The sequence below is a fragment of the Protopterus annectens genome, chromosome 12.part0 (assembly GCF_019279795.1).
Source record: "Protopterus annectens isolate FY-2018-M chromosome 12.part0, PAN1.0, whole genome shotgun sequence".
Taxonomy (NCBI): domain Eukaryota; kingdom Metazoa; phylum Chordata; order Ceratodontiformes; family Protopteridae; genus Protopterus; species Protopterus annectens.
Window position 1 is genome coordinate 944,933,810 of NC_056746.1, and position 22,988 is coordinate 944,956,797.

At 44.8% G+C, this 22,988-nt stretch overlaps 1 protein-coding gene across 3 annotated transcripts in view; it reads left to right on the plus strand.

Moving 5' to 3' along the window:
* Positions 1-22,988, plus strand: part of NELFCD (negative elongation factor complex member C/D) — a 1,198,759-nt gene that overhangs the window by 501,705 nt on the left and 674,066 nt on the right. For all 3 annotated transcript variants that reach the window (XM_044089975.1, XM_044089974.1, XM_044089973.1), the window contains exon 8: positions 6,947-7,112. In XM_044089975.1, the coding sequence (XP_043945910.1) occupies positions 6,947-7,112 (166 nt within the window). The remainder of the gene's footprint in view (positions 1-6,946; positions 7,113-22,988) is intronic.

The following is a 22,988-nucleotide window of genomic DNA, read 5'->3' on the forward strand; positions in this document are numbered from 1 at the left end:
CCCCTGTGCTAGATCTCAGGGATCTAAAAAAGAAAAGTCTGTCCTCTAAGAGGCCCTCCCCGACACCAGCTGGTGTCTCTGAGCCACCTCTTAAAATTTCTAAGCCAGACCAATTTACTGTCTCATCGGCCCCACAGAGCCGATTGAGAGTTGTACTACTGTGATTACAGGGTCAGCGCCAAGTACCTTGGAGCCATCCGCTGAGAGTATTCAACAGAGCCGGTCTTTGGAACCCTTACCGGTCTCCCCTACATTGAAGTCACCAGTTTTGCAGAGATCCCATTCTCCTAATCTGTCCTCCAGGTCTTCCAGGAGTTTATCGGAAGATGATGTGAAGAGGATAGTACTGAGACTCTTGAAGTCGTCTGCCTTACCGAAATTGTTGTTGGCTCTGACCCAGTCTGTTCCAGGGCCACTTGAGTCCATTCCCCCTTCGGTGATTCCTCCTCTGAGGCTTGCTGGTCTTTCGGAGCCAGAGTGTTTGGTACCGCTGGTGGAACAATCTGTTCCAGCTCCCCCTGTGGTTGTTTCGGAGCCTAGTTCTGCTCCAACACTGTCGGTGTCTTCTGTGGTGTCTAGGAGCCGAAGCTCCCTGGTCGGTCCCGACGGACTCCTGGAACCAAATCTCTTTGGTTCCGAGCCTCCCTCTTGGTGTGTCGGGGAGGGTGAGCTCAGATCCTACATCTATCTCTGAGCCAATGGCTCTGAAACCGATGGCATCCGCGGTCGTCTTGTAGCTGAGGAGGTCTTTGGAGCTGGAGAAGTCGGCATTCGAGATGATGAGCATGCTGTCCCAGTCATCGGCTCCTACCAGGGGTACCGACACTCTTCCCCCCTAAGGCACCTACTTCAAGTCTCTGCTCCTACTCCCTCCCTGGACAGCAGAGACCCTCACCCTCAGGAGTCACTGGCCGGTGGTCCCCACTCTTCCGAGACCTCCCCGGAATATCCTTCCGCGGAGCCCCCATGAAAGAGAACATGCAAGAGGAAGCATGTAGACTCCCAGGATGAGTCTCTTACTTCAGACAGTGACCTCAAGGAGTCAGAAAGGTCCCCCAAGTCGTCCTCTGATGTCTCCTTCATAGACATCCTGGAAATCCTTAAGCAGCGGTGCGGCTGGCCCACTGTCACCCCTTCTGATGAGGCGAGAGTGTACCTGAAGACTTTCAGGTCTCAACCTTCAGCCTCTTGGGTGTTTCCACCCTTCGTACTGATGGAGCTAGATAGTCTGAAGGTGTGGGATACTTCTGATGCCGTGGAGCCAGTCCCCAGGAGACAAAAGTTTCTTTCTGCACCCCGAGAAAAGGAATTTTTTTGTCAAGGTATTGCCGTAGATGCCATGGTGGTGGCGGCCACTAAGAAGGGGTTGGCGGAAACGACTTCTCCTGTTCATCCGCCGAATAAGGAGTCTCGAACAATGGACAGATACGGGAAGCGTATCTTCTCTTCAGCGACATTTACTCTTGGATCACTGAGCTACTTTACACACTTCATGAGGCTTCAGAGAGATCTCTTTAAGGAGTTAGGATATTCTTTACGAGGTTTATGTACAGAGGGGTGTCCCTGACAAGGTGTCTGCCCAGTTGTTCACCTTGAACTCTGTTGTCAACTCGTCCATGAGAGTTATCTCGTATGCAGCCGATGGAGCGAGTAAAGCAGCGGGTTCAGGAATTTCCCTAAAGCATCATTCCTGGATGTGTTTGTGTAATTTTGTGGAATCATTCAAGTCTACCTTTACCAACTCCCCCTTTGACGTTTCTTCATTGTTTGGACCCAAGGTAAAGGACACTCTCACCCGGTGCGAGCAAGAAGGAAAAACACACTCTGCCATGGGAGTACTTTTTACTGTCCCCTCTAGACCATACCCTAAGGGTCAGAGGGGTAGTAAAATGTGGTTCAAGAAGTCCCAGAGGTTTTTCCAGGATGCACAGGGTGACTCCTCCTTCAGAGGCAGAGTAGGAGGAGGGAATGGTAGACGTTGCCCTAGAGGCAGGGACGGACCGCAAAACCAGGGAGGTAGTGATTCCTTTCGGGGCCGTCCTTACCAGCACTCCTGATGTGGGGCCCGACTGCGCTTCTCTGGGGCCGGTCGGGGGTCGCATTTCTTTGTATCCAGAAGCCTGGCTAAGTATCACTCAAGACAAATGGGTACAAAGAATTATTACCAGAGGTTATGCATACCCTTTTCCCTGCCACCTTATGTTCCCAAGAGGATCCCGAATGTTCCACCCAATCACAGGGATCAGGCAACTGTGAAGGTCAACAAGTTGCTGGCAAAGAGTCATCCAAACCGTCCCAGCAGACCAAATAGGATCCGGAACTTACTCCAGATTCTTTAGTGCCAAAACGTACAGGGGACTGGAGGCCCATCTTGGACCTCAGCAAATTGAACGAATCAGTAAAGGACAAGTTCCGGATGGTGACACTGCAGTCTATACTCCCGTTATTAGGGAAAGACAGTTGGATGTGCTCAGTAGATCTCCAAGATGCCTACTACCACATAAAAATGGACAGGGCATCGAAGAGTCATCTATGCTTCTGGCTGGGAGCCAGTCATTACCAGTTTCGTGCTCTGCCCTTTGGTCTCACCACAGCCCCCAGGGTGTTCACGGGTGTATGGCAGTAGTGACAGCTCACCTAAAATGTCGAGGATTCCAGGTGTTTGTGTCTGGATGACTGCCCCCACCAGGCATCTACTTCAGACCCAGGATGCTACCATTCAGCTTTGTGCCCAGTTGGGAATTTCTATAAATTGGGAAAAATCTGCCTTATTGCCCTCTCAGTCTGTGATTTTTATAGGTGCAGAGATACACAGTAGACATGTTGGCTCATCTTCCTGTAGAAAGGGCTTAGTATCTGGTTCTTCAAATTCAACGTTTTTTCCCCCTAAGAAAGGTCAAAGCCAAGACTATGCTGCAGCTTCTAGGGACCATGGCTTCCACCATATTACTAGTGCCGCTAGCTAGACCACACATGAGGGTTCAGTGGCTGCTGTCGTCCCAAGGGTCCTTTCAGCACCTACCATTATCTCATCACATACTGCTGACAGACTCTTGCAAGAAGGACCTCATCTGGTGGACTCTACCCAATCAGTCAACCAAGGGCACTTCATTTGTTCCTCGCCAACCCGTTGCCACTGTGACCACGGATGCCTCACAGATAGGGTGGGGGGGGGGGCATTATCTAGGCGGACTGTCCAAGGCACATGGCAAGATCATGAGGCTCATCTGCATATCAGCATTCTAGCGATGAGGGCGGTGCTCCTGGCATTGCAAGCACTTCACGACCTTCTGCCTCTGGGTACTGTTGCAATGCAATCAGACAACATGTCGGTAGTATGGTACATCAACAAACGGGGGGAACCAGATCATACCCACTCTGTCGAGAGGCCATTCGAGTTTGGAAATGGGCGATATCTTCCCAGCATTTTCTGGTGGCAACGCACATTACAGGGACAACCAACATGCTAGCTGACAAGCTCTGCCGGGCAATCCTGATTCCTCACGAGTGGTCTCTGAAACAGGAAATAACGGAGCAGATTTTCCGCAGATAGGGACAGACTTGCTGCGATCTCTTTGCCAGCCGATCAATGCCAACTGCAGCAGCTACTTCTCCCTCCTCCCCCCTCCAGGGGAGTTACTGAAAGACTCACTTGTTCACGATTGGCCCCTGGGTCTCCTTTATGCTTTTCCTCCCTTTCCCCTCATATCCAAGGTTATTCAGAAAGCGAAACAGCTGAGAAGAGAACTGATCCTCATTGCTCCGTACTGGCCTCGTCAAGTTTGGTCCCTCTTTCTCTGGCCTCTTCTCCTAGACGATCCTTGGATTTTTGACCTAGTTCCAGATCTCTTGACTCGTATGTCAGCTCGCTTCATCCCTCCTTACACACCCTCCGTTTGACAGCTTGGCTGCTCCAGGTCCATCCCTAGTCAGGCTTCATGACTTCTCACCCTCCGTGACTCATATTCTTATATCCTCTCTTAATCCCTCCACTAAGAGACTATATTCCAGTAAATGGAGGTGATTCTCTCTCTGTGCAGAGAAAAAGAATGTTGACCCCTATATCGCATCCATTCCAGTGGTTTTGGAATTCCTGTCTGAGCTTTTTCACCAGGGATCTGCGGCTGACACTTTCAGGGTTCAATTGGCAGTGATTTGAAATTTTCATCTAGGCTTACAAGATTCTAATTTGATGTCACATAGTGGTGCTGTGGTAGCGTTATCACCTCACAGTAAGACGTTGCCCTGTTCGATTCTCAGCTAAAGCATCATCTTTGTGGAGACATAAGTGAATGGGCGTAACTTCGTTGAAGGTTGTGTGTCAGGCCTGGCAAGTCGGTACGTAAAAATCTACTGCCAATCATTAGCGGACCGGAGTTCTGCTGTGGTGACCCCTAAACGGGAAAAGCCGAAAGATACAGCAGGCTGTGCAAAACCTTCCTTAAAGGTGCCACCTTGTTAAGACCCCCCATTTCAAGAACCTGTTGCTTCATGGGATTTAAATGTTGTGTTAACCAAATTGACATCTCTGCCCTTTGAGCCTTCTCATTCATCCCCTTTGAAATTCCTGTCTTGGAAGAGACTATTTTTGGTGACTATTACATCAGCCAGACGGGTGTCAAGAGTTACAAGCTTTGTCTATAAAACCCCCTTACCTGATTTTTCACAAAGACAGAGTATCTCTTCGTACTAATCCTTATTTTGTCCCCAAGATCTGTTCCCATGCTACTTTGAATCAATCCATTGAACTTCCGCTGTTCTTCCCAAGTCATTTCAACGCAACAGAATACAGGTTTCATCAGGTGGATGTCCTTAGGCAGTTACGTTTTTATTTGCACCGGACTAAGGAATTCAGGAAATCAGATAAATTATTTATTTCCTTCTCCGAATCCAGGACAGGTTTACCATTTTCCAAAGTTGACACACTCAAATTGGATTTCTAGCTGTATAACTTACGTTTACACCTCTGAGGGTAGACCTTTACCTTTCACAATGAAGGCTCATTCTACGAGATCTCAGTCTACCTCTGCAGCCTTTCAAGCCAGGGTCCCACTTGATAATATTTGTGTAGCAGCAACTTGGGATACTCCTTACACATTTATTACTCATTACAAATTGGATTTAACCTCCAGGGGTAGAGCATCCTTTGGTTCCACGGTACTCAGGATTATTTTTCCTTGAGCGACCCAAGAATAAGGTGCTAGGGACGCTGTCCCATATGTAAGAATGAAGGCGAGATAGGACTACAGAACATAAAGAAGTTATGTACTCACCATAACGTTCCATGTTTGTAGTCCATCTCGCCCTTCATTCTTACGAACCCACCCTCCTACCCCCATCCTGGAAGTACCTGGAGACAGAAAAATATTGTCTGGAGACCTTTTAGTATTGGCTTTTTTCTGTATGTTTATTATTTTTCCTAGTTAGCAGCAAACAAGATCTGGGGATTGTACAGGTGCACCATGGGATACTTACCTAGCCACAAGCCAACTCGAAGTCTGCCAGCTTGTAAATAGTCTGAGTCGAGGATGGTCTCCGATTCCATACGTAAGAATGAAGGGCGAGATGGACTACAAGCATGGAACGTTATGTTGAGTACATAACTTCTTTTTCTGTTTTCTACAGAATCTGGTGTTGAACTGAATATCTGTTAACACATTTTAGTTACATTTGTGTAAATTTCACCTGTTAGCCAACTGTTTTAGCTACCCTGTTACAAGGCAGTTATCTGTTAAGTCTGTAATCTGCTCTGACTGCATACTTGTGAAGATATTGTGAAAGATGTATTGCTAGATTTAGAACTGGATTTACCCTGAACAAGATGGCACTGTTAGATGTTTACTGTTAACAGTGACCTCTTCCTCAAATATGCTGTTTTTTTCCTCTCTCTCTACCACTTTTATTACCCAGTGTAAATAGTAAACATATAGATAATGACATTCTTGGTCATAATACCTTTTTAAAAATTGTCTATCCCTGTAGAGGAGTCTTGCATTGAAATTCCAAAATTAATGCTAGCACTACTGGGATCCCACTCACTTTTTCATGCTAGTAGCAGGGCTGTGATACACACTGACCTTTATTTATTTTTTTTACTTGAGTATTTCGGTCTGTTGCCTACTTGGCTGTTTTTCCTTCTGCTGCCATCAAGTGACACTAGTCAGGCTTTTCTGCATAAAGTTGCTAACCTCCATTGCTCCCAAGGTTGTCCTGATGCACATTGTTTGCAGTGCTGGGAGCCCATCTGGCTTGTCTAAATCAGCCCTGGTAAAAGCAAGACATTACCTGACAATTTTTGCATACTGCTGATGCAGTGTTCATAATACCTTCATACTAGCCATTCTTGGATGCAGTCAGAGTGATGATGGATTAGGCAGCTTTTCTTTTCACAGGATATGCAGGTTGGCTTTAGCCACTCATCCCACCCTCCCTATTCAGCTGCTCCAGTGCCCGAGTCACTAATCAGTCTAGTCTTATATGTGTTACAGTCAGCACTTTGTGCATCCAAGGACTGGCAGTATAAGCCCAGTGGATGGCCCTTGCAAGTCAATACAGTGGCTTTTGGGGAATGCCTTGACCACCACAGGATTATTGCTACAGTGATTATTTCTTTAGATCTGCTGATTAAGTACCTCACACCACTGTACTTTAACCTGAGTAAATTGTCCATTGTTATGGGCATGCAGCCCTTGTTTGGTACATTGTTATCATCACTTCATGTATGGACTGTTTTTATTGATGCCCAATTCAGATTTGCACTGGGCTGTCTTAAAGTAAGGGCTTTTTGATCCCTTTGGAATTTTCTGGACTATTGAGATTCAGTAAATGGAAATAAGTAGTTGCTTGCCCACTGAACATTAGCATGTTTACCTTGTGCACTGACTGGAAATTGAGTAAGTGCATTCTGTAAGACTCTGTATGTTTTTTCTTTACTTCTGGACGTTAGGGGCCATGATGCCAGCCAGATCACTCTGGCACTAGGTACTGCTGCTTCATATCCTCGTGCATGTCAGGCATTAGGTGCAATGCTGTCGAAAGGGGCCCTGAATCCTGCAGACATCACAGTTCTCTTCAAAATGTTTACCAGCATGGACCCCCCTCCTGTTGAACTAGTAAGTATGGCACTGAAAACTTCATTGAAACTTGTTCTCATTCTGTTGTGGCTGTTTTGCATATTTGGGTGCTATAAATTGTCTTATTTCAGATATATTTTTAAAAGCGGAATAAGTTGAATATTGAATGTTTTGCTTCAGTAGCTATACTTCTGTTTTTTTTTCTGTGACCTAGAGGAAGTCAGCAGTAATTTAAATATATTTTAAACATTTAGTAGTGGTTCAGTTAACTGCGGTGGTGGTGCTGCGGTAGCGTTGTCGCCTCACAGTAAGACGTTGTCCTGTTCGATTCTCAGCTAGAGCGTCTTCTGTGTGGAGACGGCCGTGACTGGGCGTTCCTTCGTTGAAGGTTGTGCGTCAGGGCTGGCAACTCGGCACGTAAAAATCTTATGCCAATCATTAGCGGACTGGAGTTCCGCTGTGGCGACCCCTAACCGGGAAAAAGCTGAAAGAAACAACAACAAAAAGTAGTGGTTCAGCTACTGTTATGTAGTGCCATTACATTTAATATTTGTAAGTCTTTTCATTCCTTCTGTTGACATTGTTCCCTTAGTAGTGGGGGGGGGGGGGCTTGAGATTAGAGATGCACATTTATTACTTTGTGATATTGTCTGACACCCTGACCTGAGTGCTTGTTCACATGACGAGCACAGTGTGATTATGACTGCAGTATCAGTCATCCGGTAAGCATCCTTCGATAGCTAATCTCATGTTTCCATAGCTCCACACATTACAGAAAAGCTGAAATTTATGTCAGCCTTTTTGACCTCATTCCTCCAGATGCAGAGTTTATGCAATTCCAGCAGTATTAATGAAAGATTTATACCAGCTATATATTGACTAGTGTGACAGAACTGAAAAATTAAGGGTACAGATACTGCATTGTGCTAATCTGATCCTAGTTAGCATATAAAACAAAATTACAAATTCCTTCCTTCCTATATTTAAAAAAAATAAAATAAAAAGTATTAATACAGGGAAATGTTTTTTTTCGGGGGTGGGGTGGGGTGGGCGGGTTTCTCTGTAATGGTACATCATATTTTGTGTTTCTCACTGAGTATTAACTCAACTGAAAGTTGTGGCTGTGTCTCTACAGTTAGTTCCCCACTCACCCTCTCTGTGCTTGCTGTGGTGTTAATGTTGGTGGCTTTGAAACTGCCTGCCCCTCTTGTAAATTTCTATTTCGATACTCCTTCTGGGCCCATCTTATTTGCTCACTCAACTGAGTGCAGTGAGATCATATTCTGATTTCAGGCACTCCTACTGTGTACAAAGAGAGCATTTGGGAAGGACAACCCCTGTAGCCTCTTAATCCTGCTCTGTTACCTCCCTCAAAAAATATATATAAATAAAATATATACATATTTTATTCAGCTGCTCTTGCTGTAACTGTCTTAGTTGCTGTTCTGCGTGCTGTCTGTTCAGTCGCTCTTACTCTGCACTTATTACTGCTTGTTAGTAGCCTTCTAATTTGCTGCCTTCTGCACTTGTTTTTTAGTCAATTGTTAATTTAATTGCATTTATTTAAACTGGATTTGCTGTAATATTGCTACACACTCATGTGCTAGCCTGCACTGCAATTTGAATTGTATTTACTGCTGTTTTAGCTGCTTTTATGTAAACAAAAAAAAAAATTCTAAGCTTGTTTCCTGCATTTCCTGTAACTAGACTAGTCCAGATACAGACTTGCTGTATCCAGGGCTGTTGGTAAGTTTCTGAGCCCCCCAAGCCTTTCTGTGTTGGAGGGAAGCCTTCTAACTTATCAGTGGGAGTGGTGAGCACTAGGTAGCCTATCTATCATGGGATGAGTGGGTTTTGGCCCAGAAGTTGTAGTTCATTGGCTGTTTGGGCAGTTTTTCCATCTCTGTGTACTTTTTGGTTTAAAAGCCTGTGTTTGCGTTTGGTCCCCGCCTTTCCTGTAACTAGTGTAGTCCAGGTATGGATTTGCTGTATCCAGGACTGTTAAGCTTCTGAGCCCCCCAAGCTCTTCTGTGTTTTGGAGACTAGCCTTCTAGCTTATCAATGGGAGTGGTAAGCACTAGGTAACCTATCTACCACAGGAGGAGTGGTTTCTGGCCCAGAAATTATAGTTTATTGGCCATTTGTGAAGCTTTGCCATCTCTTTCAACCTTCTGATTTATAAGCCTCTGTTTGCACTTGTTTCCTGCCTTTCCTGTTACCAGTCTAGTCCAGGTACAGATTTGCTGTATCCAGGACTGTTTGTAAGCTTCTGAGCCCCAAAGCCTTTCCATGTTGGAGGGAAGCCTTCTAGCTTATCAGTGGGAGTGGTAAACATTAGTTAGCCTGTCTACTACAAGAGGAGTGGTTCCTGGCCCAGAAATTGTAGCTATTGGCCGTTTGGGCAGTTTTTTTCCATCTCTTTCAACTTTCTGGTTTAAAAGCCACACCTGCGCTTGATGTCCTTCAAGAATGCAACTGCAGTCATAACATGTGGGTTGTCCTGCCTCAGGCAGCCCTCGGTCGGCCGGATTCCAAAGTCTGGGTCCGACGTCGGCTGATGTCGCATTTCTCTCCGTCAGAGCGGCTGGAGTATATAAGCATCAGCCGATGCCATTTTCTTCAGTCTTTCTTGCCGCATGGTGCCCGAAGCAGAAGCAGTTCGCAAGTGCCGGTCGGTCAGCTCCTGTATTCTACGATACCGAAGTCATCAAAAAAGCTAAGTACCCCGTTGGGGACCTTTTCTTGTCTCAGCCGATGTCAGAAATTACTGAAAAAGTTAACAATTGTCTTTTTTGTGGTAAACAAATACCTCATAAGGATTTCCACTCTTACTGCCTCCCTTGCCTGGGCCCAGACCACGACGTCTCGGCCTGTGTAGCCTGTGCTCGCTTCAACAAGCGCACTCTCAGGCGCCGGGCGGAGTTCGCGGAAGATTTTTTCGGCGATAAATTTCCTTACACCATGCCGTCGGATCTTCCGACATCGCAAACTCCCAAAAAGCGAAAAGACCAGGACCGACATCCTCGGCCCGCGTCTACCACCGACTCCACGCCAAAACCTAGTGCGAGTGCTCCGGTTCCCTCTGAGACGGTCTCTCCACCGCTCCGAACCGAAGACACCGCATTACCGACGACTCCGATCCCAGACATTACTCCGCCAGTTATAGATTTTCCTCCGGATACTGAAACCGAGGAAATGCCCGAGACCATTGCTGTAGACAAGGTCACTCCTGCACGTGGAGCTGCCAGGCCTCCTATGGCCATGTCTATTAAGGCCTACACTAGGGCTAAGGCAGCCAGCAAAACAAAGCATATTACTTCTAAATCTTTACCTCAGCCGACTCCGGAGACACAAATTATGTCCATGGCTGCTGATTTAATTTCCATGATTAAAGGTTCACAGACCCACCCTGAGAGAGCATCCCAGCCTCCTCCTGATAAAAGGCCCCGGGTTGAACCCTCTGACCCTACTCCTTCAGATGAAGACTCTGAGGGCTCTGTCCACTCTGATAGCCAGGAAGAGCTCTTCCAGACCTATGAGGACTCGGATGCAGAAGACTCCATACCTTCGGCCTCCCCTCCTGAGGATATTTCTTTTGGGGAAGTTCGGCACACCATGAGGGAACATTTCAAGTGGCAGGGCCAGGAATATTCTGATTCCAGGAAATGCCTTAGGACTTTCCTTAAGAAGCCTCAGCACAGGCCCCTAGCTATTCCTCCTGTACTTGATGTTCTGGATGATTTGTATTCTGATTCTAGTGCTACCCCTGATACTCTCCCTCCTGCTCCAGCCAAGCCAGACAGGTATTACAGGGTTCCAGAAACTCATTCCCATTTATTCAGGGCCCATACTGTTGATTTGGAAACTATTTCACAGGGGCCTAAAGGAGTTTCAGCCTCCACCTCAAAAAATCCTTTGCCCTCCAACAGGGAAGCAAGGTCATTAGAGAGATGGGGTAAAAAGGTTTACACATCCACTACCTTATCTATGAGAGCTTTAAATTGCCTTTTTCATATGTTCCAATATCAGGATTATCTCTTAGAAGATTTACAAAAAACATTAGCTTCTCCTGATCCTTTAGACAGGAAGACTGCAGGAAGCTGTACATAACACTCAGCAAGTAAGCAATCACTTCCTGCAGTGTGGATATGATGCACTGGAAGCTTCATGTAGGGCAACTATGACAGGGGCAGTGATGCGTAGACATGCTTGGTTAAAAGATCAACCTCTACCAGATCATGTAAAAGCAAAACTTCTGGATGCACCTTTGGAGAAGAACAAGCTTTTTGGTGCAAATGCTAAGGATGTGTTAAAGACCATCGAAGAAAAAGCAAAATCAGTTCAAACTGTAAAGGATTTCCTCCAGGTTCAACCCCCCAGATTCAGTAGGAATTGGCCTTCAAAAAACTGGTCCTTTCCTAATCCAGAAAAGTTTCAAAGGGGTAAGAACAGACGTGGCCGAGGAAGAGGCCAATACAGAGGCCCTTACAGGGGACGTCAATGGCAGCCAGGAAACCAAAGAAGTGACGCAGGGGTTTCTCCTGCCCAACAACCACAATCTCAATGACTTTCCTCTACTACCGCCTACCAGGGAACAACTAGAAGCTCCCTTGGGCGGGAAATTGTCTCTGTTTGCAGAAAACTGGCACAGACTGACAAAGGACAAATGGATTTTGGACATTATAGACCGAGGGTACAGGTTTCATTTTCATACCTTAACATACCACAACATCAAAGGGCAGAGGCTATCAAGCAAATCACTCTGCTAACTCGAATGAAAGCAATAGAAAGAGTTCCACAACAAGAACAAGAACAGGGGTTTTACTCAAGACTGTTCCTTGATCCAAGAAAAGAATCTCAATGGAGACCAATACTGGACTTGTCCGCATTAAACACCTTTCTCATAGTACCAAAGTTCAAAATGCTGACTCTACAGCAACTCCTTCCCATGCTGGGCAAGGAGTCGTGGCTGATTACTCTGGACCTCAAGGAGGCATACCTGCATGTCCCTATCAGACACAGCTGCAGAAGATACCTCAGATTTCTTGCAGGGCCAGAGCATTATCAATTCTCAGCATTGCCATTTGGCTTATCTACTGCCCAGAGTGTTTACAAAATGCCTGGCTTCAGTAATTGCTCATTGCAGGCTCCAGGGTATACAAATTTACCCGTACCTGGACGACTGCCTCATACAAGCGGACGACAAATTGATGTTGACAAAAAAATCTGGAATATGTCATACGATTACTTCAAGCTCTGGGATACACAGTCAACTTCCAAAAGTCCAGACTGCAGCCATCCCAGCAAATAATCTTCTTAGGAGCCAAACTAGACACAGCCTCTCAGATGGCTTACCTGACAGAAGACAAGCAAGAGAAGTTAACTCAATACTTCAAAGGTTTAGCAAAACTCACCCAGATGACTGCAAGGAGATTCCTACAGGCCCTGGGTTACATGGCATCCTGCATTCTACTGGTTCCATTAGCAAAACTACACATGAGAAAGCTTCAATGATACCTAAAAAGCATTTGGTCTCAGCACAGCAACAACTTGGAGACAATAATACCACTCATTCCATGCTTACAAAAGGAATTCCTATGGTGGGCTTTGGTGAGCCAGGAAAACACAGGTATGTCATTCCAAAAACCACAGATAACACAGACCATGACTACAGACGCCTCAGACCTCGGATGGGGGGCGCACATGGAAGGCAGGTGTATACAAGGACAATGGTCTCCAAAGGAAACACATCTGCATATAAACCAAAAGGAAATGCTGGCAGTAATGCATGCTATCGAGGCTTTTCAAAACCAACTCCAGCAAGGTCACTTAATGATACGGACAGACAACACCACTGTGATGTGGTACATAAACAAGCAGGGGGGCACCCACTCTTACCCCCTTTGCAGACTGACAATGCAGCTTTGGGAGAAATCACTGAGTCTAAACATCCAGTTACAATCACAGTTTGTTCCAGGAAAAGACAATGTGTTGGCGGACAGCCTAAGCAGGAATTTCACAGATCCACACGAGTGGAGGTTACATCCGAAGGCTTTCAGACAACTCACTTCGACATGGGGCAAGCCAGAAGTGGACCTGTTTGCCTCTCACCTCAATCATCTCCTACCAAAATTTTGCACAAGGACATACCATCCAAAGGCTTGGAAAATAGATGCTCTTTCATTCAACTGGAACTCCCTAGCAATCTATGCATTCCCACTTCTGCCATTGATGACTGCAGTATTACTAAAGATCAAAGCAGAGAAGCCCAAGGGAATCATAATAGCTCCGGATTGGCCAAGACAACACTGGTACCCACTACTACGGAGCATATGTCACACCAGGAGGTGGGCCCTCCCTCAGTGGCCTCTACTTTTGACTCAACACAATTTCGAAACGCTGCATCCAAACCTTCAGACACTGCAGCTAACAGCCTGGGAGATCCCATAAATAACTTCAACTTATCTCTCTCCAAGGAAGTTCAGCGGATACTAACGGAGGCTCGAAGACCGTCCACCAGAAAGGTCTACCTAGCAAAGTGGAAAAGATTCTGCAATTGGAATACCAGCAAAGGGCATGATGCATCATTACTGAACATCCCACTTATCTTGGAATATTTGGCAGATATGTTAGAGTGGCCTCTCATATTCTTCAATAAAGATACATGCATCTGCTATTTCAGCTAAATACAACACTGATCCTCCTGTTTTTTCTCACCCTTACTAAGACAATTCCTCAGGGAATCAAGAACATTAAGCCACCAAGAAAGGCCCCAGTGCCAGCCTGGGACCTCAATTTTGTCTTAGAAAAACTGACTCTACCTCCTTTTGAGCCAGCAGCTTCAGTTGACTTGCAATTTCTCTCATGGAAAACAGCCTTCCTGTTGGCAATTACCTCAGCAAGAAGGGTTTCGGAACTACAGGCCCTAATGGCAATACCACCCTTTATTATTTTCCACAGAGACAGGGTTTCATTAGGGACCAACCCTACCTTTATGCCAAAGGTGGTATCTAGGGTTTCTCTAAATCAAGCCATTCATCTGCCTGCTTTCTTCCCCAACCCTGAGAATAAGGGGGAAAGGCTTTTGCATACCTTGGACATTCATAGACAACTTCGATACTACCTGGACAGAACCAAGGCCAGTAGGAAGTCTGAACAGCTTTTTGTAGCTTACGCCCCTGCAGTCCAAGGAAAAGCAATTTCAAAACAGACTGTTTCTAAATGGATTGGACATTGCATCAGATTCTGTTATTCCTTTCATGGAAAGACTGTTCCAGCCTATGTCAGACCACATTCCACCAGAGCTACAGCCACCTCTACAGCATTTTTAAGAGGGGTGCCTACAAAGGACATTCTAGAAGCTGCTACATGGAGCTCCGTGCATACATTCTCAAAACACTACAATCTCCCCCTATATTCCAGATCCAGAGCAGGCTTTGCTTCGGCAGTCCTGCATGGTTTGATTGCCACACCTTCTTTTTCCTAGAGCATACCTCCTCCCCCAGCTAAGCTATGGTATTCTACCCACATGTTATGACTGCAGTTGCATTCTTGAAGGACATAGTACAGTTTTGTACCTACCATAAATGTAGATGTCCGATAGACATGCAACTGCAGTCGGGTTTTCCCTCCCTCCATACCCCTCTATGCTTAGGGTCCACTTCTATCCCCCTCACTCTTAGCTGGGGATATCTGTTATGGTGTATTTGTTTTATTGCTCATGTAATTGTTTGGAATCCTGTTTTTGTCTTCCAATTTGGTTACAGCCTTCCTTGGAGGGCACCTGGCATCTGGGGCAAGAAACACTGAAGAAAATGGCGTCGGCTGATGCTTATATACTCCAGCCGCTCTGACGTCAGAGAGAAATGCGACATCAGCCGACGTCGGACCCAGACTTTGGAATCCGGCCGACCGAGGGCTGCCTGAGGCAGGACAACCCACATGTTATGACTGCAGTTGCATGTCTATCGGACATCTACATTTATGGTAGGTACAAAACTGTACTTTTCCCACCTTTCCTGTAACTAGCCTAGTCCAGATACAGAGTTGCTGTATCCAGGACTGTTGGTAAGCTTCTGAGCCCCGCAAGCCTTTCTGTGTTGGAGGAAAGCCTTCTAGCTTATCAGTGGGAGTGGTAAGCACTAGGTAGCTTGTCTACCACAAGAGGAGTGATTCTTGGCCCAGAAATTGTAGTTTATTGACCATTTGGACAGTTTGTCCATCTCTTTCAACTTTCTGGTTTAAAAGACCACATCTGCGCTTGTTTCCCATCTTTCCTGTAACTAACCTACTGGGAAGCACTAGAAAGCCTTAAACTGATACAAGCCTTCTAGCTTAGAAGAGAGACTTTGGAGTGATTAAATATCAGTTTTCTGTACATTCTTGCTGTACTTAACTGTTTTCCACCTAAACGCTGATTTTCCAGCATTTATTGTGATTCAAAAGCTTGTTTTTTCACATATTGTCCTTATTTGACTGCCTGCACTTTTAAAAAGTCGTTTTTTTGTTTAAATAATTTAACTGTTGTAGTATACACACTAAAGTGCGATAGCCTTTTATGATCGTTTGTAGTCGTTTAAAGCTGTTTTAAGTGTATTTTTTACTGTTTTTGCCTAATCTTTTCAAAAAAAAAAAAAAAAAAAAATTCCTTGTTTCCCACCTTTCTTAGCTAGTATAGACCAGTTTTCAGGCTAGTGTTGAATTTAGGGCTGTTACAAGTTTCTGAGTTGCCCATACCTTGGATAGAAGGAAGTTTCTATGCTCACCTGAGAGAGGGGAGCTTTGAGCAGCCTATCAGTCCCTGGAGGAGTGGTTCCAGCCCAGAAGTTAGTAGTTTATTGGCCATTTTGGGCCAATTTCTCTCTCTTTCATTTCCCTGCTATAAAAGCCACGTTTGCACTGTTTTGTGTGCTGGGCAGTGCCGGTTAGCTAGGGTTAAATTATTCCCAGCTCCACTAAGTATCCTCTTCAGTTTTTCCTTTGAAACTAGTCTAACTCTCAACCTAAGCACTCAAAAAGCATCCTACAAACCAGCACTTGCTCAGACCTAATAGCAAGCACTAATATACCCTGACACTTGATTGCCCAGCAGGGCAAGGCTCTTTATTCAACCCTCACCAACCAAGCAGCTCACCCCACTATTCAGGCATGACCAAAGGGCAATTTCAGGTGTACTCTCCAGTCCAGCTGGTGAATCTGGGTATCCTGAGGCAATATTACAACTGCCTCATGTACACAGACAACCCTCTCCTCCTACCACAAAACACTAACATATGCGAGAGATGCAATTATACAGCCAGACTGGAGGCTAAGCTGTCTCCACCCAAGACTGGAACAGATAGTCAAGAGGAGAAGGTTAACATTTGCACCACACCTCCAGCCACAGATGGACCTACTAAATCAGCACTGGCAAAAAATGCACATAAATACACAAAATCATACTCTGAGGCTCTAAATAAAAACCTGCAAAAGCATCAGAGACCTCCAAAGCATACACCCAAACAACCTGCACCTCCCATCACAAACCAGACAACACATAAAACACAAAATCAGTGTGCCGCACAATCACAGCCTTTAAGGTGAAATAACATACCCTAACGCACTATAGTAATAGTTGACTCTATAGTCAGGCACACTGACGTCCCACTCACTAGGCTGGACAAGCAGAAGATTACTGTTAGCTGCCTGTCAGGAGCTAGAATCCGCCACGTAACACAAGCACTCGGGTCACAGGTACAAATATTACTCTGTCATTGTTTATGTTGGTGTGAATGACCTGAGACGTACCTCCTTGGACTACATGAAAAGAGACATGGAAGAGCTCTCTAATCATCTAGCCTAGGCTGGTATGACCCTTACCCTGAGTAGCATCCTGCCCTCACCGAGAATACCACCTCAGTATAAAGAAAAAATTTATCAATTTCAGCAATTGGCTAAACTTCTGGTGTCATTCAAAGGGGATCCAGTGTCTGTCAGCCTGGGATGACATGCTCGACAAGCCACATTGCTTCGCAAGAGACTGCTTGCACCTGTCACACCTAGGCTTTCGAGTACTGGCCAAGGCTCTTGCTGCCCCCATAGTGCCTTTTTTAGGCAGGGCTCAAAAGTCAAACCCACCTCCGTAAACAGCACAAGTAACAAAAAACTGAGGGTTATGCTACTCCACGCCAGGAGTTTAAATCTCAAAATGCACGTGCTCGAAGCACTCCTCAGTATGGAGAACGTTGACATCTGTGCAGTAACTGAAACCTGGTTCAAGGCTCCAGAGAGCACCCCAGCACTACTGGACTACAACTCGTACCACATGTTTCGGCCACAGAACACAGACCGAAACATAAAAGGAGGGGGGTGTATCCATAATCATCGAGGATACCTACACCTCCAGGTTAGTGGCGCAGCATGATACCTCTGAGATCATCCATGTGCAACTAACATCGGGCAAATCTGCAGTGCAAATTGTGGCCTGCTACAGATCACCCTCCATGACCCAGGACCACCACTCCACCTTTCTGGAGACACTGGAAAACATGAAGGTCCTACCGAACACCCTGATATTGGGCGATTTCAGTTACCCTACCATTAATTGGGAAAACTACTCGAATACAAACTCCCAGGCCCAGCGCTTCCTGGAATTCATCAACTCAAATGCCCTGGATCAGCGGGTAAACTCCCCTACCAGAAGTGAAAACATATTGGACCTGGCCATCACAAACATGGGCGACAGGTGTTCCACACCGGAGGTCAACCCGTCACTGGTTAGATCAGACTAACTAATCACTCTGGATGTCCACACCCCACCACCACCCCCAACTAAGGAAACCACAGTAAAAAAAACTTTTCTAAAGCAAACTTCACCTTACTTAAGACAGAAACGGTAATTTTCAAAGCCCCCATGCTAAAGGATAATGCTGCCCAAGATGCAGAAACCTTTACAAATGCACTCGGAGTACCTACAAGCATGCATGGATCGTGCCATCCCTAGCAAAACCAAGACTCACTCCTCTAAGAGAAGGAAACTAGTCTGGTGGACCCCTGCCATAAACAGGCTGTACAATAGAAGGAGGAAACTAATTCAGAAAAAAAGCAAATCCCAAGAAGGAAAGACATCCCTGATCAGTATCAATAAGAAACTAAGGTCCCTCATAAAATCATCCAAGGCTAAGTTCGAAAGAAAAATAGCCAAGGATTCAAAAGATAACCACAAAGCCTTCTTTAGCCATGTTAAAAATCTAAGTGACAACTCGCAGATATGCACTGAACTAGTGCAAAATAGCACAAAATATACTGAACCTACAACATCCTGGCATATTCAGTGTAAACTTCACCCCCAAAAGGGCCCACAACAATACTGGAAAAGTGTAGTGTCCCGGAAATCACAGACACCCAGGTGAAAAAAGCCTTTTCAAAAGCCAAAAACACAGCATCAGTGGGGCCAGATGGTGTCCCAGGCTGCGTCTTGCATGAACTACAGAATGAACTATAACCCCCCACCTAGACACGCTGTTCAACCTCAGCCTCTCCACATGCTACGTGCCCATAGAACGGCACACAGCAACGATTATTCCACTCCACAAAGGAGGGGCCACAACTGATCCTGGTAACTATTGCCCCATAAGCCTGACTAGCCTGGTCTGCAAGGCTATGGAGCGCATCATCATGGAACACATTAACAAAGACATTGAAAACCTCCAAATTCTTGACCCGACCCAGTTCGGCTTTAAGGGGCAGATCATGCCTACTTAAACCTGGTTGACTTCTTTGAGTCAGTCACCAAGGCCATAGATGAGGGAAAGGTTGCTCACACAGCCTACCTTGACCCCGCCAAGGCTTTTGACACCATTCCCCACTCAGGTATTACAGAAAAACTCACCAGCTTGAACATAAACCCCTATGTCACGGGATGGTTTGCCAACTGGCTTACAGACAACTCACACGGTAAGAATAGCTGGCTCCACGTCCGACTCTAAACCAGTCACAAGTGGTGTCCTGCAAGGCTCAGTCCTGGGACTCCTACTGTTCAGCATATACTTCTCAGAAGTACAGGTAAGCACAGGAGGACTATGGCTAACCAAGTTCGCAGATGACTGCAAACTGGGAGCCATAATTGATTCTCCGGCTGATACGGACATCCTCCAAAAGGGCCTTACTGAGATGGCACCTGGTGTCAGTCATGGACTCAAGCTAAATGTCAAAAAATGCATAGTCATCCAGTTTGGGAAAAACAAAACACCCACGAATTACCATATAGGTGGCAGCCCCTTTAATACAGAAGAGGTAATAAGAGATCTGGGGACCCAGGTAGATAGTAATCTCTCCTTTGACAATCATATTGCCAAAGTAGTTAGGAAATCCTTCTGTGTGGTCCATCTAATTACTAAAGGGTTCGCATCTAGAAATAGAGATTGTAGTGCCCCTCTACTCATCACTCATCAGATCCATCAATAGAGTACAATGCCGCATTTGGGATGCACCTCACAAGACACTTCCAACAGCTGGAGAGACCACAAAAGTACCTCACCAAGAGGATTACTGGCCTCAAACATATGTTCTTTGCAGCTCGACTGAAAAAACTCCGGCTGTACTCAGTGGCATATCGCTTACTCAGAGGTGACCTCTGACTCGGAATTGATGGACATGCTCCACTTAACGAAATCCAATTCACTGCAAGCCATGCGCTCTAGTAAGCTAAACCTTGCCACAACAATAAATAGAACATGCTGGAGGGATAGATTCCGGTCACAGAGACTCCCCATGCTTTGGAACAAAATTCCAAACTACATTAGGCAGAGCCCCTCACTAACACTCTTCAAGAGAAACCTTGATGAGTGGATGGGTAACAGAAAATACACCCCTGGGATCACTTCATTGGCTCTGCTTGACAGAGGATCAGTAAATTAATCAATGGGGAGGCAAAAGCCGACACACTCTGGCTAGGCTTATAAATGCCCTCGAGCCAGATAGCCTAGTACCTACCTATGAACCTATAACTAACCTTAGTGTGAACAGAGTATAATGCATCTTGGCAGGCTGCCATTGTGAAATGCCTAAAAAAGTTTACATTTCTCAAAAAAACTTAGTCTATATTTTGTTTTTTATATTAATTGTATTTATATTTATTTTTTCCCATTTGTTAACCGGCTAGACCATTTTAAGGTATGGTGCATGGCAAGAGGCAAGAATCAAGTTACAGAAACAGAAAATAGTGAAAGAAATATAGAAAGAGCAAAAAAAAAAAAGTTAGTCCTTTTCAGACCACTGAAACAAGTTATTCATAAGATAGGAAGGTGTTCTGGAGACATCACTGTTATATATCTTAAGGCATATTGTAGGCATATGCAGGATTATTTGGCCAGGCTTAGAAAATTTGTCTCACCCAGGAGCATTTTTAGTTATTTTTCAAAGTATATAAAGTGGAGATGCTTCAAATTTATTTTGTCATGTTTATTACTAAAATTTTCAGAAAGTGATATATGCTTGCACCCAAGACTTGCTTTCTTGCTGAAATGATTTACAATGCAGCTCATTATTGAAGTCAGATTGAGTTATATAGCCATGGTCAGTAAAAATATTTTTGGTGGTGGCATCTTTCCGGTAGGGGCAGTAAAGGTTGCTTTTGTAGAGAAATATTCACTTCTTACATAATACCGACTTAACACAGTTATGTTCTGGCATTAGCATTGTATCCTCTATCCAGAAGAAAACTTGTAATACTCGCACCTTAAAAGAGATGAGCATAACATGGTTTTGCACTCTGCACATTCTAATCACAATATAGGCCTTTATGAATTCTTTGAAAGTACTGGATTGTAGGACTGAAATACAGAAATTTTCTAGTATCTTCTTTGTCTTTCAGCTTTTTCCTGGTAAGGGGTCGCCACAGCGGAACTCCGGTCCGCTAATGATTGGCAGTAGATTTTTACGAAACGCCGAGGTGCCAGCTCAACGCCCAACCAAGTTTCTTAAATGCATATCTGTAGAAATAAAATGCATTTATTATGCTCATATGTCCAGAGCTATTGTAGCAGCCGCCTCTGACAAACTTAAGTCAGGATGATTATTATCATTTTTTTTTTATTATTTATTACAGTGCTGGGCCCCATATTTGATTAACTGTGATCAGATATGTGAGTTGTTTTCAAACCTAAAGTATCTTCAGTTCAGCCAAGATGTATTTTTGTGAAGACATTTTGTCCATTGTAAGACATTCAGCTTGTTTTACGTGCACACCAATACCCCCTCCCCCATGATAATTTAACTGTGATCAGATAGCTGTAAGCCATTTTCTTTTAAGTAGTCTAACCATCTCCATTATACCCCTAACAGTCCTAACACCTGAAGTGCATCTAATTATCAGATGAAAGAAATGCTGACCTTATGAAGGACTATGGCAAGTGTTTGCTTATGATTAAAAATATTTACCACAGTCATTAATTACTTTTGTAGTTGGGAAGTTTCACAAACACTTCCTGGTTCCACTATCCAACTCAGCGACTTTGTTTTCAGCTAGGATATGGACCAAGGTCCTGTTAATACCATTGTTCCTTTCCCAATCTGCAAGAAGAAAAAAACTCGTTCAGGAGGCTTCACTCACCAGTCCAGTTTTTCTTGCCTCAGAAGCTGATGTTCAACTCCGATATGGCCATAAGTTGTTATGCAGACCACTTATCTTTTTCTCCTGATTCCTTTGACATTGCTCCTTGGGATGCCACTACGGGCTGGGAGTCAGGCACCTCATTTGTGGCTGTACAGTACTGGTGGATGTTTCTTTGCTAATCCATACTGAGGAGCTTTTTCATTGGTTTAGGGACTGTCCATCCAGCCACCATTTTTCTGGGGAAACTCCTAGAAAAAAGTGAAAGCCCAGGCACACTTACCTAGAGAAAATAAGTAGCTAGGTTTAGCAAAATAATTGAGAGCATTTCAGTCTCTAGGTGTGATTATCTGCCTCAGAAGAGCAAGAAAACGATTGATTTCCTATTGGATTTTGACTCCAAGTGTGAGGGACAAGATTAAGGTTTTCCTAAGATTCTCTTCCTGAAGATTTTGTTTTTCAGAAATGCTATTGCCAGTATGAGGGACTGTCCCTTCTGATGAGCTTTGCTTTGAGGATACCTTTTTGGCAGCCTAAACTTCTCCTGACAGTTAGCCATCTGCTCTTGGAAAGTTGTGAAAGTTTCTCTTCTGTAATCCAAGGGTCGATAATGCAGAAATCTCTGTCAAACTCAGCTTCTACAAAACTTTTTTTTTCAGCTGCCAGCATTACCCTTTCTGGCAAACTGTAAAGGTTTTTAGTTTGGTGAAAGGGTGTTTTTTTTTTCCACACTGCCCATCATTTTAAATTGTCAGGCTTATAGATATGTTTTTGCTGGCTTCCTATGATAATTTAAATAATTTGCTGATTTCTCTCCTTCAGGTGCTAAACCTTTAGTGTATTCAGTAGTATCTGCTATGTCATAGGTAATCAAACGTTATTTGAAATGGGCTTATGACACTGCTAATCTTGATGTTCTTCGTGTTTCACTGTTGCAGTCATCACATTTGGGTTATCTGCTTGCAGTAGCCCTCAGTCGGCCTGATTAACAAAGTCTTGGGTCCTGCGTCAGTTGCAGTCTCTTCTATGATGTCAGGTCATCGGGTATAAAACATGCAGCCAATGCCATTACATCAGTATTTCTTGCCGTGCGGTGCCCGAAGCAGAAGCAGTTCGCAAGTGCCGGTCGGCCGACTCCTGAAATTTTCGTTTTAGAGTTTCAGAACCGAAGTCTTCAACTAAAATCTAAGTACCCCATTGGGGAAACTTTTTCTTGCTCTAAACCGATGTAAGTAAAAGTAAATAATTGCATTTCTTGTGGAAAGCAAATACCTCATAAAGATTTTAATTCGTACTGTATTCCTTGCCTAGGCCCTGACCACTAC